This window comes from Eschrichtius robustus, chromosome 3, assembly GCF_028021215.1.
Source record: "Eschrichtius robustus isolate mEscRob2 chromosome 3, mEscRob2.pri, whole genome shotgun sequence".
Taxonomy (NCBI): domain Eukaryota; kingdom Metazoa; phylum Chordata; class Mammalia; order Artiodactyla; family Eschrichtiidae; genus Eschrichtius; species Eschrichtius robustus.
This window is the reverse complement of record NC_090826.1, coordinates 53,535,796-53,551,385: the sequence shown is the minus strand read 5'-3', so window position 1 is coordinate 53,551,385 and position 15,590 is coordinate 53,535,796. Positions and strand designations below refer to the sequence as shown.

At 44.7% G+C, this 15,590-nt stretch overlaps 1 protein-coding gene across 3 annotated transcripts in view; it reads left to right on the top strand.

Moving 5' to 3' along the window:
* KANK4 (KN motif and ankyrin repeat domains 4) overlaps positions 1-15,590 on the top strand; it is a 68,056-nt gene that overhangs the window by 22,744 nt on the left and 29,722 nt on the right. Inside the window, exons 2-3 of one of the 3 annotated variants that reach the window (XM_068540011.1) lie at positions 6,960-7,125; positions 12,644-12,731. In XM_068540011.1, the coding sequence (XP_068396112.1) occupies positions 12,716-12,731 (16 nt within the window). In that variant the 5' untranslated portion in view covers positions 6,960-7,125; positions 12,644-12,715. Of the gene's footprint in view, positions 1-6,959; positions 7,130-12,643; positions 12,732-15,590 lie in introns of all 3 variants that reach the window. The other 2 variants (XM_068540010.1, XM_068540012.1) reach the window with 2 other exon arrangements.

The following is a 15,590-nucleotide window of genomic DNA, read 5'->3' as shown; positions in this document are numbered from 1 at the left end:
TGTTGTTTACCAGTGGATGGAGGCCACACATTTTTATAGAACAGAGAGTTCATATTCTCAGTAAACTCTAATAAACTAATTTTTGTTTATGAATGCCAAGGTTTATTAATTCTCAGTAACTCATTACGTTCCTAATTCCTTATAAAAATGAAATCCCATGTATGAAGTTTCCTTTGAGGGTGACGAAAATGTTCTAAAATCTGATTGTGGACTTTTCAATAACTGGTTCTGGGAATAGTCACATGCAAAAGAATGAAGCTGGCCTTTATCTTAAACCAAATGACCTCAAAATGGTTCAAAGTCCTAGACTTAAAAGCTAAAACTGTAAAGCTCTTAGAAGAAAACATTGAAGAAAATTTTTATGACATTGAATTTGGCAACAATTTCATGGATATGATACCAAAGCGCACAGGCAACAACAACAAAAATAGATAAATTGGACTTCACCAAATAACCTTTGTGCATCAAAGGACACTATCAAGAAAGCAAAAAGACATACTACAGAATGGGAGAAAATATTTGCAAATCACATATCTAATAATGGGTTAATAGCCACAATATATAAAGAACTGACAACAACAACAAAAACAAACAATCCAATTAAAAAATGGACAAAGAACCAATTTACAAGGCAGAAATGGAGACACAGATGTTGAGAACAAATGTGTAGACACCAAGGGGGGAAAGCGGGTGGGGTGGGGGGGAGGTGGTGGTGGTGGTGGTGGTGGTGGTGGGATGGATTGGGAGATTGGGATTGACATATATACACTAATATGTATAAAATAGATAACTAATAAGAACCTGCTGTATAAAAAAAAATGTGACGGTGATTTTAAGGAAATTATTTTGTCTCCATTTTCTCATGTATGAAATTAAAACTAGGATCATTTAGATGATCTCATTAGATGGATGATGTTTACAGACAAATATCTGATACTTTTTCATCCTAATAAATAAGAACCAAACAAAATTTTTTAAAAAATAGACAAAGAACTTAGACATTTCTCCAAAGAAGATATACAAATGATCAAAAAGCACATGAGAAGATGCTCAATAATCATTAGTCATTAGGGAAATACAAAACAAAACCACAATGAGATAATACTACACACCTGCTATACTTACTAGGATGTCTATATTGATTTGTTTTTAATGAGAAAAAAACAAATGTTGGTGAAGCTATGGAGAAACTGGGATCTTCATGTATTGCTGGTGGGAATGTAGAATGGTGCGGCTGTTTTGGAAATAGTTTGGCAGTTCCTCAGAAAGTTAAACATAGGGGACTTCCTTGGTGGTGCAGTGGTTAAGAATCCGCCTGCCAATGCAGGGGACATGGGTTAGAGCCCTGGTCTGGGAAGATCCCACATGCCGCAGAGCAACTAAGCCCGTGCGCCACAACTACTGAGCCCGCATGCCACAACTACTGAAGCCCATGTGCCTAGAGCCTGTGCTCCACAATGAGAGAAGCCACTGCAATGAGAAGCTCACGCACCGCAACGAAGAGTAGCTCCCGCTCGCCACAACTAGAGAAAGCCCACGCGTAGCAACGAAGACCCAATGCAGCCAAATAAATAAATAAACAAATAAATAAATTTATATATTAAAAAAAGATGAACATAAAATTACCATATAACCCAGAAATTTCACTCCTAGGTATATATCCAAAATAAATGAAAGCAGGAACTCAAACAGATACTTGTACAGCAATGTTCACAGCAGCATTATTCGCAATAGCCAAAAGATGGAAGCAACCCAAGTGTCAATTGACAGATGAATGAATAAACCAGATGTGATAATTACATATGATGGAATATCACTCAACCATAAAAAGAAATGAAAATTTTGATGTATGCTACAACTTGGATAGACCTTGAAAACATGCTAAGTGAAATAAGCCAGACGTAGGAGGACAAATATTGCATAATCCCACTTATAGAAGGTACTTAGAATAGGTAAGTTTATAGAGACAGAAAGTAGAATAGATGTTACCAGGGCTGGGAGCAAAGGGGAATGGGGAGCTATTGTTTTATAGGTTACAGAGTTATGTTGGAGGTGATGAAAACGTTTGGGGTATAGATGGTAGTGATGGTTACACAGCATTGTGAATACCACTGAATTCTACACTTACCAATGGTTAAAATGGTAAATTTTATGTTATGTATATTTTACCACAATTTAAAAAATTAGGTTGTGGCAATGTTTGCACAACTCTGAGTATATTACATCTATTGAATTGTACAATTTGTTTGGGTAAATTGTATGGTATGTAGATTATACCTAAATAAGACTGTTAAAAAAATCCTTTCCAGCTCTGTCAGTCTCTATGATCTATCTATTAATCTGTTTATTTATTCATTAATTCAACACATTTTTGTTGCGTTTCTACCATGCCAACAGTTAGGAATAGGGTGATAAATAAAATAAATGCAATCCCTAGCCTTTTCTTGCTTAAAAAACTGTGGGTTTTAAGAAGTAATCATTCATGAAGAACCTAGTGGCAAGACGGGAATAAAGACACAGACCTACTAGAGAATGGATTTGAGGATATGGGGAGGGGGAGGGGTGAGATGTGACAGGGTGAGAGAGTGTCATGGACATATATACACTACCAAATGTAAAATAGATAGCTAGTGAGAAGCAGCCGCATAGCACAGGGAGATCAGCCCGGTGCTCTGTGACCACCTAGAGGGGTGGGATAGGGAGGGTGGGACGGAGGGAGATGCAAGAGTGAAGAGATATGGGAACATATGTATATGTATAACTGATTCACTTTGTTATAAAGCAGAAACTAACACACCATTGTAAATCAATTATACTTCAATAAAGATGTTTAAAAAAATATATATATATATAAAAAAAAAAAAAAAAAGAAGTAATCATAGCTAACATTTACTGAGTGTTCATTACATACTGAGCATTGGCACAAGCACTTAATGTACCTTATCTCATGTGGTTCTCACAACCGTGTCCTGAGCTGGGCTCTTCTTGAATAAGGAAATTTGCTCAAGGTCACACAGCCAGGATTTGAACCTGGTCTATCTTACCTTGAAATCTTTGCTCTTAATCATTCATCATTATATGTGGTAGCCGGGTTCCAGCACCTGGAATTGGGGTATTCCCTGGAGACCTGCCCAGAGACCTGTCTGTCAGGCTGGCTGATCGAGTAGCATTGCAGGGAGAGTTAAACTTGAGATGAAATGAGCTCTAGGAGGGATTGGGTTTGGAAAATAAGACCTAAGTCCATGGAACCTTGCACAGCCATTTATAGTAATCATTATAAAGCAGGTATATTTCCTAAATGTTATGTGATTAGAATTTTAAATACAAAATTGAATTCATAATTTAATTTATATCATTATGTTACTAGCTAATGTATTTATTATTTATTGAACACAGACTGTATACCAGCCTCTGCTCTAAGTTGTTGACATGTATTGTCATCTTATTTAATTCTCCTGACAGATCCATGATGTGTAAGGTGTATTACGATTCCTATTTTACCAGTGAGGCAGCTAAGGCACAGAGAGGTTAAATAATTTGTCCAAGGTTACACAGTCACTAGCAGAGCTGGGATTCTAGCCCTGGCTTCAAGACTTGGAGTCCAGACTCTTAGACACTCTAGAACTTGCTCTTCAATTATGTTAAAATATGCAAAATAGATGGACATGACTCTGCTGCAACTTTCTGGGGAGGGTGTGTCCCCTTATCACATTCTTATCAACACTGAGGACCTTTCTTTAAAAAAATCTGTTTTTTCTAACTTGTTAGAGAGTCTGTGTCATACCATGGTTAAGAGCTGCACGTTACCTGGATTCCAGTCTTGGCGCTGGTGGTCTCAGTAACTGGGCAACTGCTCTCAGCCTCAGCTTTGTCCTCAGATAATGGACATAACAATACTACTTTATAGGGTCATTGTGGGAATTAAATTGGCTGGTTTTGGAATGGACCTATACTGCCTGGTGCAGTGTAGGGTAAATAAATAGTATGGCATTTCGATGTTTTCTAGCATCTTTTTTATTATTAATTCATGCAGTTTAACTTTTTTTTTTAATATTAACCATTGGTATTTCTTCTTTCCTGAATTGTCTGCTTGTGCCCCTTCATCATTTGTCTGTTGGCATCTTTATCTAACAGAGTGTTTGAGTCAAAGACTAAGAGCATTCTGGAAGGGTCTAAGTGAAGAGAGGGATGAGGAGTAGAGGTCTTTTCCCCCATGGGCCTGACGCCTTTCTTTTTCTCTAAGGAGCATTTTTCACTGGTTACTGCAGGCTCCTCTCTCCCTGCAATTGGCCCTGTTTCATCCCTGAGAAATTTTCATCTGCCTTAAAGGGGCAATCATTTGAATAGCTCATTCCCACTGGACCCCTACACCCACAGATCTCCCGTGTGTGATTTCTTTCTCTGTCCAGTGAAGTTGCGTTTGGTCAGAATGGCTGTAACCAGTCTGCTCTGAGAGGCTGTTTCAGCAGCACGTGTACCTAAGCAGCGCACTGCTCCCCGGCCCTGCGTGATAGCTGACCTCTCTGAGCAAAGTGCAAAAGCCTAAGGGACCACTTAGATAAAGGGCACATTCTTCCGATAGTTCCACCTCTTCTCCCTCTTGCCTGGCGCCATCTTGCCTGACTTAGGTGGTCCACCTTTTTCCCATCATGGGGCAGAAGGGACCTGGGCCATAAAAGTTGGAGGTTTCTAAATTGCGAAAGGAGTCAAACCTCCCCTCGGCTAAATGATTCCTGCCAGAAAAGTTCTGGTGGATAAGTGTGTTTGGTCCAGGAGAATTTTCTGGGTATATAGGTGGTAACATGAAATTGGCTACTAATATTAAGACATATGCATGAGTGAGTTGTAGGGGTAGAGACATGCCAGTATCCCAGCATGGCAAGGGCCAGAGGCTATGGAGGGGATCCCCCCCAAAGAAGCTCAGACTCCCCTAGAGAAAGTTGTTGGTGTTTCTCATGGACACCTTCCCTAAATGTGAGGTCACCTTCTGCCTGGACAGCACCAGCATTGAAGCTTACGTCCTGGAGTTTGTGTGTCTCCTGCGTTCACCTGCATGTCCAGTTCAGGCTGCGTGGTTTAGAGGAAAGGGTATTAGACTGGGAGACAGAACATCTGGGTTTGAGTTGAGCCTTTGCCTTTTCTTAGCTTTATACCCTTGGGAACCAACTTTGTTTTTTCATCCGGAAGATGGTGGGTAACATTCCCGGGTCTGCTCACCTCCCTGCTTGACCATGGAGTTAATGGAGAGTACTGGGTAAGTGCAAAGCCAGAAAAGACAGAAGAAACTCTCCTCCTATTAGAGACATAGGCTGTCAGTACAGTGCCTGAACCTGCATCTCATGTGGAGCTCAGAGAACTGAAAGTGCTACCCATCTTCAGAAAGAGAGCTGAAGAAGGAGGGTTAGAGGTGTATGTGTGTGTGTGTGTGTGTGTGTGTGTGTGTGTGTGTGTGTTTGTGGATCTTCTGTCCTGGCATCTGAGCCAAGCTGATCTATGGCACTGCTAGGAGCTAGTATTTCCTTCCCTCATTCTGCTTGCTGTCTTTTTCAATCTGATGAGAGGCCTGGCACCTGTTGGAAAGGAGAGGTGCTTTCTTGGTACCTAAGGGAGTATCTGGAGAGGTCACTTGTGTTTAGAGTCGTCGGTGTCGTGGATGAGTTCAGTTTCACAAACTTGATGGAACATCTAGCCCGTGATCCTGGTCAGGGAGACAGACACAGAGGCAGCAGTTAGAATTTAGGTGACACCTGCGGCAGTTGAGGGCCGACAGGAGCAGTGTAAGTAGGAAGGCTGGCCACTGCACTTGAGCGGATGCTGAGCGGAGCTTGGGGGACAGGCGGGAGCTGGCCAGTGTTCCTGGAAGAATGTTGGGTGTTTCAAGAAAGGCTCAGCTCTGCAAGGAAGCCTCTCACCATTTTGTCTTGGATAAGGAAGAATTTATCCTGGGAGAGGAAATGAGAAGGCTTACCTCTGTCACACAGATAAACCAGAGAGGAAGAGTGGGTGGCTAGAAGGTCATGGGACCTGGTGAAATGGAGAGCTCTTTTTCACTCAGCTTCCTGGTGAAATGTCTTATGCTTCTAGCCGTTCTCTAGCCAATTCAGAGGGGATGGTCGATGATCATTTAAAATCTATCAGAAAGACAGTTTGCTCCTCAGTATAGTTTTAAATATAACCTCAGAGTTCAAGGTACATTTCTGATTTTTTAAAAACATTCTGATGGTTTGGTCTGTGTACTAGTTAAATACTTTTAGCATTTGAGAAAAGTGAATGTTGGTGTTCCATAGTCTCGTCCATCGCATCATCCCACGCCTTTCGGTAAATTTGTTAACCTCCGTCTTGAGCAAGATGCTCCAGAGTCTTCCAAGGAAAATAAGAAATTTGATCCAGTGTAGTGGGAAGAACACAGAATTCTACACCCCCGGAATCTTCATTTTAATCCAGATTCACTCCTGGGTGAGCCAAGGGAATTCGCTGAGTCTGTCTCATTTCCTTCACCTGTACAATGGGGACGCTCAGCCCTACCTGTCTGCCTTAAGCTGGTGTGAGGCCCTGGATGTGAAGTGCTTTCCAAGTGTCCTGGGCTGGATGCAGGCAGCGCTTCAGGGTGACACTCAGCTCTGGCATCAGTTTCAGTGTGGGTTAGACAGGAATCTGCCCTCGCCTCTGAGAGCACATCTCGACAGGCAGTGTCTGTAAAGGTCAGAGCTGCTTCGACATGTCTTGCTGATGGGGTTTCATTTCTGAGGACAGCCTCGTTTGGCTAGAGCCACAGAAGGTCAAGGGGATAAGGTCCTCTAATCCTTTTGCTGAGCCTGCATACAGGAGCCCAGATGCTGTCCTGGCCCCGTTTGGATTGCACCCACCCCCCTGTATCTCCTTCAGTTCTAGTAGTGGTGCTGGATTTGCAGAGCCTGGAGCCTCTGTGCCTGCACCTCACACCTGCCTCTGTTCCAAAGAGCTGCAGCTGCAGTGGGCTGGCTGAGACTCTTCACGGCGCCTGCCTGGGATACTCTGGGACCTTCCTCCTCCACAGCTGCCTTCTCCCCGGCTCCTGCACCCGCCCTTCGGAAGTCACTGGTCCGCTCTGCTGTTAGAAGCCCTGCCTGGAGCTGGATCCTTACAGTAGGTACTTCCTTGCTTTTCTCTTTCTGCCAGAATTGGGTGCGTTTTGGTGCTGGGGCATCAGATTCACATAGCGGCAGGAAGCAGGAGCTGCCAGTCTGGCCCCGGGAACTCACTGGTCATTGTTTCCTCTAGCTCTGCCCCGACAGACTTCCAGTCACTGATTGATCAGGGCAGCGAGTAGTCTGGGGATCGCTCACAGAAGCTTTGCTTGGCCGTGGGACCCAGGAGGCAGCCGGGGGAGGAAGTTGCTAAGGCAGAGCCTGGAAGAAAGAGATGCACCACTGGAGGGTTTCAGCTCCTTAGGACGCTGAGTTCTCTTTAGGAGCAAATTTATTAATGAGCCACTCAGCTGCAGGGAAGGAGGAGGAAAAGCATAATTAATTATGACCCCCCCCCCACCCCAGATAAGCGCCTAGCTTTGAGGGAGTGTGCAGAGGAAGGCATGCACCGTTTCAGCATCTTTAGATGTGTCCCTCTGAACTGGGAGCAGCTCTGGGAACTAACTTTCCGATTGAGTGATTTGAGCTTTCTTCCTCTTTCTGCAAGATCCAGTATCAGCTTATTGAGCACTGAATTCCGTCCTGACCCCAGTCCCCTCTTCCCGTGAGCGAAAAGGAAGTCAGTATTTGCTTTTCCAGCAAGGTCACGGATCACCTGACCAAATCTTTAACAGCTGGGGAGCCAGTGCTGCTGTGCTGAACTCACGAGCGATTGGCTCAGGTCCAGCAGCAAAACCTCGCTTTCCGGGAGGAGGTGACTCCTCTCCAGCTCCAGGCTGTGGCAGGGGGGAGGATGCCAAGGGAAGGTAATGTGGTCCCAGCTTTCCTCCCGACGGTTTTCTCTTCTTCATGAAACTCCAGATTCAGCTGCTGCAGTGCAGGCAAAAATGACAGACACTTGCAGAAGAATGTGGGAACGGAGTTAATGAGATTGTGTTAATGTGTCATTTATTGAGCATGAGTTATCTCTTTGTTTCCTGGGTTGGTGGGAAGTGAGCTGGCTGGAGAACTCGGTTGATGGAATCCTTTTTGGGAGTGCATCTCACTTCCCCAGTGCCTGGACTTCAGCCCTCTTAATGTTAAGCAGTGCTGTCATATGCCTCCTGCTGTTTAGCACAGGGGACGTTCCCACTTGGAGGCATGGGGCCCTGGAGTGGGGAAACGGGAAGCTCTCATCATCTGGGGAGATCAGTATGAGGTATAAGTAATTTTTTCCCTCTCTTTCAGAAAGAGCGTTTTGTCTTTGCAAGAGGTCTTGCAGGGATTGACAGATTGCTGTTTGGTGTGCTACCTTGCTAAATATTTGACTTTGTAAGGTTGAATTCTCCAAGAATTCTCATGGCAATAAGGCTGTGCTTTGAGCCAAGCTTTCTTTTTAAGGAAATCCAAGGTGCTATTTATTTTGGCATGCAGCCTGTTCTGGGATGAAATATGGCATTTTTATTATTGCAGAATAAAGAGAGGTTTGAAGAGAACAAACGTACAGAACTAGGTTTCAGTTTCAGGGCTAAGTAGAGGAAGGTTTCTTTGTATTTGGATTTGAGGTTAAAAGTGAGATTGAAAATGGCATCATAAAAAGAATAACTGGGGAGAGGGAGAGGGTGTGGGTACATATTGCCGGAGTTGGTCTGGCCCAGGGAAATCCACGCTCCTGGGCATGGACCCTGCTGGAACCGTTTCTAACGTGGCCTGGTAGTTCATATGGGCTAACACTGCTGTCTTCCAGCAACTGCCTCTTTGGTGGATTTTGTGCTGGCAGCCTCAGTCCTCACCTCTTCACTGCCCATTGGCTTTGAGAAGCAGTGTGGAGTGATGGAGTCGCACAAACTGTCCTGCCCCTAATTAACTGGGTAACTTTAGATTGGCCACATAGCCTCTTTGTGTCTTTGTTCCTCATTTGGAACTTGAAGATGATCTGCCACATGTTCGGATATAGCTGGGCAGTGGGTGAGGGTGACATGTGGCCACAGAAATGAGTCCTGTAGGAGTTCTGACCTTCACAAGCTTAATAGGGGAGAAGAACTAGAGAAAGATCCAGCTATGTATACTCAAAACATCTAGAATATGATGAGCTCACGAGAGAGGTTGGGACCTAATTGGGCATTCTTGATCCTGGGATAGGCCATAAACAAATGAAAAGTTACATAACAACACCAGGTATTACAATTCTGAACACTGGGGATACAGCTTAACAGAACGAGTAATAAATTGCTTCTAAGTCAAAATTTTAAATGCTCCAGGAAGTTGCAAAATTCCATTTTAAAGGGAAATTGTGTCCAACAAAGCTATTTTTCATATTCTGTTGTATTGCAAACAAAGTAGCATGTGTCGACGTAGCATTTAGTCTTTGATTCCACTCCCCTAACCACATCAAACATCCACCCACTCGAAGAAAACCCCCTTAGCTGAATTCCGAGATGTCCGCGCGAAGGACCACGGGCCAAGGTGGAGAAGGCTGGGGTGGGTGGAGCTGGAAGTGGCATAACGTGGGCATGATAGTCCCCCCTTTCCTGCAGAGCCCTTTACCGTGAAAGCTTGCTCGGCCCTCTTCAGAGAGTTGGGGTATCAACTGATTAATTTCTGTACCCTTGGAAAGATTCATTTTAGAAAAATTCAAGTCTAAGAGAACGATTAGAGGTCTCTATAGAGTTCTTTTTAATGAACTTTGACCCCAAGTGTGCTGCGGAATTATTTGAAGCTCTGTGATCTGATATATGAAGGGCTGAACGGTAACTCTAACCAAGGGCAGTGGGTGTGATTGAACTCCCCGAGGTGATGGTGCGTTCGTGCAGCCAGAGGTCCATCTGCACCCAGGTGGCCGCCTCCTGCTTAGGAGGAACTTTGTTGCTTGGTGTCCAGCCTCGGAGAAGCAGATCGCACTTTGGTCAGGAGGACTTACCAAAGGAGCGGTTCTCCTTCTGCCCGCCCAGAAGGTGCATCACATATACTAGGGGAAAAAGCAGAGAAGCATCAGAGTCAGAAACGTTTCCCCTCACAAAGAGAGCTGGGGATCAGTCATAGCATGGGCCTGGTTTACAGGGGTGGAAAAACATTTACAAATCACTTCTGTTCCCAGCACAGGCTTGGAGTCAACTAGACTTGAGAGCAAATCCTGCTCTAATACTTGCTTGTTATATGATTTGGGGCAGGCCTTCAAACTCTCTCAGCCTCAGTCTCCCTACCTGGAAAATGGGGACAATAATAATCCTCTTGGGGTTATGGTGAGGCTTGCGTGTGGTAATTCGAGTGTGTCAAGTGCTCCGAGCTCTGCCTGTTATTCAGTAATGCTTTGAGGTGGGAGGAGGAAGGGAGCAGGAGGAGAGGAGAGGCCGTGATGATGGAGGGGCCATGTGTGGGGTTGGCATCCTCACGCTTTTCTTCCCCAGTTTTCACCTTGAAGCTGCCGGGCCTCTCCTGCCTGCCAGCATCTGGAAGGCCCCACCCCCGGCTGCAGACTGCAGACCTGGGGCACTGAGATCGGCAGCACTGTCCTCTGCCCAGGAACCTTCTCTTTCTTTTCTTTTTTTTCCAATTGAGTTATAATTGACATGTAAGATTGTATTAGTTTCAGGTGTCCAACGTAATGATTTGATATTTGTATATGTTGTGAAATGACCGCCACAATAAGTTTAGTAAACATCCACTATGTCACATAGTTACAGTTTTTTTTCTTGCGACAAGATCTTTTAAGATCTACTCTCTTAACAACTTTCAAAAATATAATACAGTATTGTTAACTATAGTCATCATGCTGTACCTTACATCCCCAGGACTTTTTATCTTAAAACTGGCAGTTTGTACCTTTTGATGCCCTTCATCCATTTTGCCCAGCCGTCACCCCCCAACCCCTGCCTCTGACAGCCACTAATCTGTTCTCTATATCTATGAGTTCTCTTTTGTTTAAGAAAGATTTCACATACAGTGTTTGTCTTTGACTTCTTTCACTTAGCATAATGCCCTTAGGGTCCGTGCGTGTTATCACAAATGGCAAGATTTCCTTCTTTTTAATGACTGAGTAATATTCCATTACGTATATATACTATGCGCCACATCTTCTTTATCCGTTCATCCGTCGATGGACACTTAGGTTGTTTCAGAGCCTCCTCTTTCTAACAAGGGCGACCCTCCCTCACCCCTGATTAGAAGCTTCCATGCCTCTCCACTGTCGGCCTCCTTAGTGGCCGCTTTTAGCCTCCAGGACCATCCACATTCATCCTCCTGCTCCCTAACTTCTCCGCTCCAGCTCCAAATTCAAGTCCTTGTTGCCACAAAGGTGAGTGAGGTATTTAGCGTCTGTGATCTTTCTGCAAGGAGTGTCTCTGCCTATAGAAACCCTGCCTGCCCTTCCAGGCTCTGCCACTCCTGCATGGGCAAAGGCCGCTGCATGGAACGTGGTTATGGGGGAACCAAGACAGGAGCAGGGTGCTAGCTTCGGAGGCAGTAGCAGCACTCACAGAAAGAGGGTACGCCAAACTTTCTGTCGGGCAGACTTCAGACTTCCTCTTATTTGGCAGGCCTGATATTTCCCAGGCCTCTTCCCCAGTTTGCTTGTTTGCTCCCCATTTTCCATCCCAGGTTGCTGGGGGCCACCCCTTGTCCTTCTCTCACCCTCACGTCCTCCCAACCTTTCCCTCATCCCTGGTACGCTTCTCTGATCTGGAGTTCGTGGTCGAGCACACTGGAATTCCTAAAACAACTCCGCTTCCACTGCTGAGGTGTCACAGATAATTTATGATTCTGATGTGTGTGGAGTTAAATCATAAAAACCAATTTCCTGGGTGATTTACTGTACTGGGGGCAGGATCCAGGTTGTTTACCATTTGAAGAAATAGTCCTGGAAAAGGATTGAAACTTTGGGGAGAATTTATGATCAAACCTCAAGGTACCCTAATTCAGAGTCAGGAGGGTACTCTGCTTGCAGAGTTACTGATGTCTTCTGGCTACCAGGCTTGAACTCCCCCTTGTTCTGCCCCTGGTTAGAAATCACCTCAAACTATTAGCTCCTAGTCAGTCCTTCCAATTAGCTCATCTTTTTCTTGAATCTGATTGGGATGTCACAGATCCCTTATGGGTACTCTGGTTCCAGCTTTTCCAAAAAAAATGGATTATAATTCTTTTACCATGACGGGAAGTGAGTAGATTTCAGCTCTTGATATTTTGGAAAGAGCACCATGCTGCTTGTCGGAGCCCTGGGTCCAGTTCCTTCACGAATGTGCTGAGAGGCCTTGCACAGAACAATTAACTTCTAAGCCTTAGTTTTCTCATCTGTCAAGTCGGACCAGAGGCTTCCTTTGGTGTCAACCACTGCTAACATTCCACGAAGACACACGCAAGATTATACTCTAGGAGTGTGTATAGGCTTTTAATTTCCCTCCTTGGAGAGCTATGAGCACATGGGCATCCTGGGAGAAAGGCAAGGAGGGGGTGTTACTTTTTTTTTTTCTTGGTGCTATGTTCCCTCCATACTTATTCTAATTGTAATGAGACTCTCCACTTTTCCATCCTCTTTCTTTCAGAACTCTCCAACAAATTTTACAGGCTTATCGGAAGAAGAGTGCCCAAGAGACTGGCGGTCAGCATTCTCTAAGATGGAGAAGACAGACGGTAGGCAGGCTCCCTTGTATTCCCTGGTCTACAGTGAGCACTTGGGTTGGAAAGCGATTATTACCATAAATCCTGGAAATAGCTCAGGGGAGGCCTACGGGAGACCGTCCCCAAATAGGCGGTGCTGGGAAACCCAAACTGTGTGTTTCAGACATGAACAAGAGAAGGTAGTAGGGAATGAAAATGAAGGCTTATGTTTATATTGGAGTTGTGTAATTTTTGTAGTGTTTCTCATCCCTTCCAAGCAGCAAGAAGGGAGCAGGATGATCTCACTCATTAACCTCATTTTAGAGATGAGGAACTTGAGGTCTAAAAAAGAGGCACAATTTGGTAAAAGAGCTTACATTCATACCTGTGTGATTTTCCAAGGCATTTCACTTCTCTGAGCTTCACTTCCCTCCTATATCAGTTAGCTTTGCTGTGTAACAAACCACTCAAAAATGTATTGACTTAAAGATATTTATTATTTCTTAAAAGATTCTGTGGGTTGGCTAAGCCATTATTCTGGGCTGGGCCAGCTTGACTGATCTCTGCTGGACTTGTTCACATGTCTGTGGTCTTCTGGGTGACTTGTCCTGATGGTTTAGAATGGCTACACTCACATGTCTGGTGGTTGACTCCATGTCACCTAGGGCATTGGTGATGATTTGGCCATGCGTCTTTTGTTGCCCAGCAGGCTAGTTAGCGTTTGTTCACATGATGACAGAAGGGTTCCAAGCACAGCAAGAACAGACAAACTCCACTGTGCAAGCAACTTTCAAATCTCTGCATATGTCACATTTGCTGTTGACCAAGTCACAAGGCCAAGCCTAGGGTCAGTGTGGGAGGGAAGTACACAAGGGTGGGTTATAATTGTGGCTATTTTTGCAAACAGTCTGCCACACCTCGTCTATAAGCAGGTATTAATACCTACTTCACAGGGTTGGTAAAGGATTAAATGAGATAATGCATGTAAGGTTGTTAAGTAATAACTATCTAGCCCAACGAATGTCTCGATGAATGTTCCCCTTTCCCTCCCCAGGAAACTTGCCAAACATCATAGACTAGACCCCGATCCCCTGACTTCTAATGAAATGCTTTTTCCAGATCACCAAATGTCAGGAAACAGGAGAGCCTATATGGCCCTTCACTGGTACAGGACTCAAGGACTGGACAGCAGCTCCAGCCCTGCCTCATCTTTCTTTCCAAATGCAGTTACCATATATTTCAAAAGTCTGCCTCTCTCCCCAGAGAGCTGCCTTTTCAGCGCATCCCTGAAAGTGGTCCCACAGAACACCAGCTAATTCCCTTAATGCCCCGGGGGCCTGTCATTCCTGCTTGCCTCATTTGTCCCCGCTCAGCGTCCTTGGCATGGCTGCTTTCCACGTGATCACCCACAACTAGCTAAGAAAGGCACCCCTCCCTTCAAGCACACACATCTCACAAAATAAAGGCAGAGGAGGGAAAAGACAGCTTCCGCTGTCTTGGCCTTTTAAAGAGATTCATTTAATTCACCTTCTTTCCGGTTGTATTTTTGGCCACTTTCTCTCTAGTTTCTGTTTTTCCCATTTCCTTCAGAAACTGAGTATAGGCTTTTGGACTTTTTTTCTCATTTTAAATGCCTCTGATGGGTTCCCTTACCTGCCCCCCACTTCACTTTTTCCCTCAAGGTAATGACTGTGGCCCCTTCCTCCTTCCCTTGTCTCCTTCTAATCCCTTTTCTCATGCCTACCTGTAGGTCTTAGGCTCATGACTGTGTTTGCAGGTCCTTTCCAAGGGTCTAGTGATCTGGGGTGCTTCCAGACCGAGACTCTGTAGGGAATTCTAGGTAGCTCTGAGCCTCATATATCCTACTTTTGTCTTCTCCCCTGACTCGTTTTTCCCAGTTTCTCCAGAATTATTTTCTTGGACTCTCACTCCCTCTTGATGCTCTAGGCCCAACACAGAGTTAAATATTCAAGAAAGAACACATTCTCAGTGAATCTCCCCCGGCCCCATTCAGAACCAGCCCATCCTCATCTTTTGGCCCCTTTGTTGAGTACCTATGCCATGTTCTCTACTGCATCGGTGCTAATAATCACATCTCTGTGAGTTAGGTATTCTTATCACCACATTACAAATGCAGAGACTGAGGCATAGGGAATTTAAATAATTTGCCCAGAATCACAGAGGTAGGAGGTAAAAGAGGCAGGATTCAACTCCAACCAGTTATGTGTTGGTTTGTCAGGTCTGAAGTTCATTTTGAGCAGAGACAGTCCTCCTAATTAATTCTCACCCTGGCCCAATGCCTGGAATTCTGAGCTCCTGCATACCTATCACCAGGTAGAATTAAAAGGAGCAGAACTTAATGTGAGCCTAGATCTCCCAGCATATCAGATCAAGCTCCCTCATTCAAGGTCCAGCATTCCTCTTGCACTGGGAGAAAGAGAAGGAATGCAGAACGGTGGGTGGCAGGCACAGCAGCACAATGTGTGTGTGTGTGTGTGTGTGTGTGTGTGTGTGAGAGAGAGAGGGGGAGAGAGAGAGAGAGAGAGAGAGAGAGAGAGAGGAGAGAGACCCCGTAGTGTAGCTTAGGAAAGCACCTATTAAACCCGTCATCCTGGATAACTGCTCAGTCTCACAGACTTCTTTGATTCACCTCAGTCTCCCTTGTGGAATATTTTCCCTTGGAACCTGCTGTTCCTCATTTGATGCTATTATTGTATTTGTGCTCTGGACCTGCTCTCAGAGGCTGATGGGCAAATCAGTTCATTTCTACCGAATTGAGGCAGTAAGCAGATAAATAATGCAGTCTCTCCTTTGGAGTGCTCTTTGCCTTCTGGGTCATAAATCTGCTCCCTATTTAACTTTAGACAAATGCCTCCTCTCTGATTTGGCTTG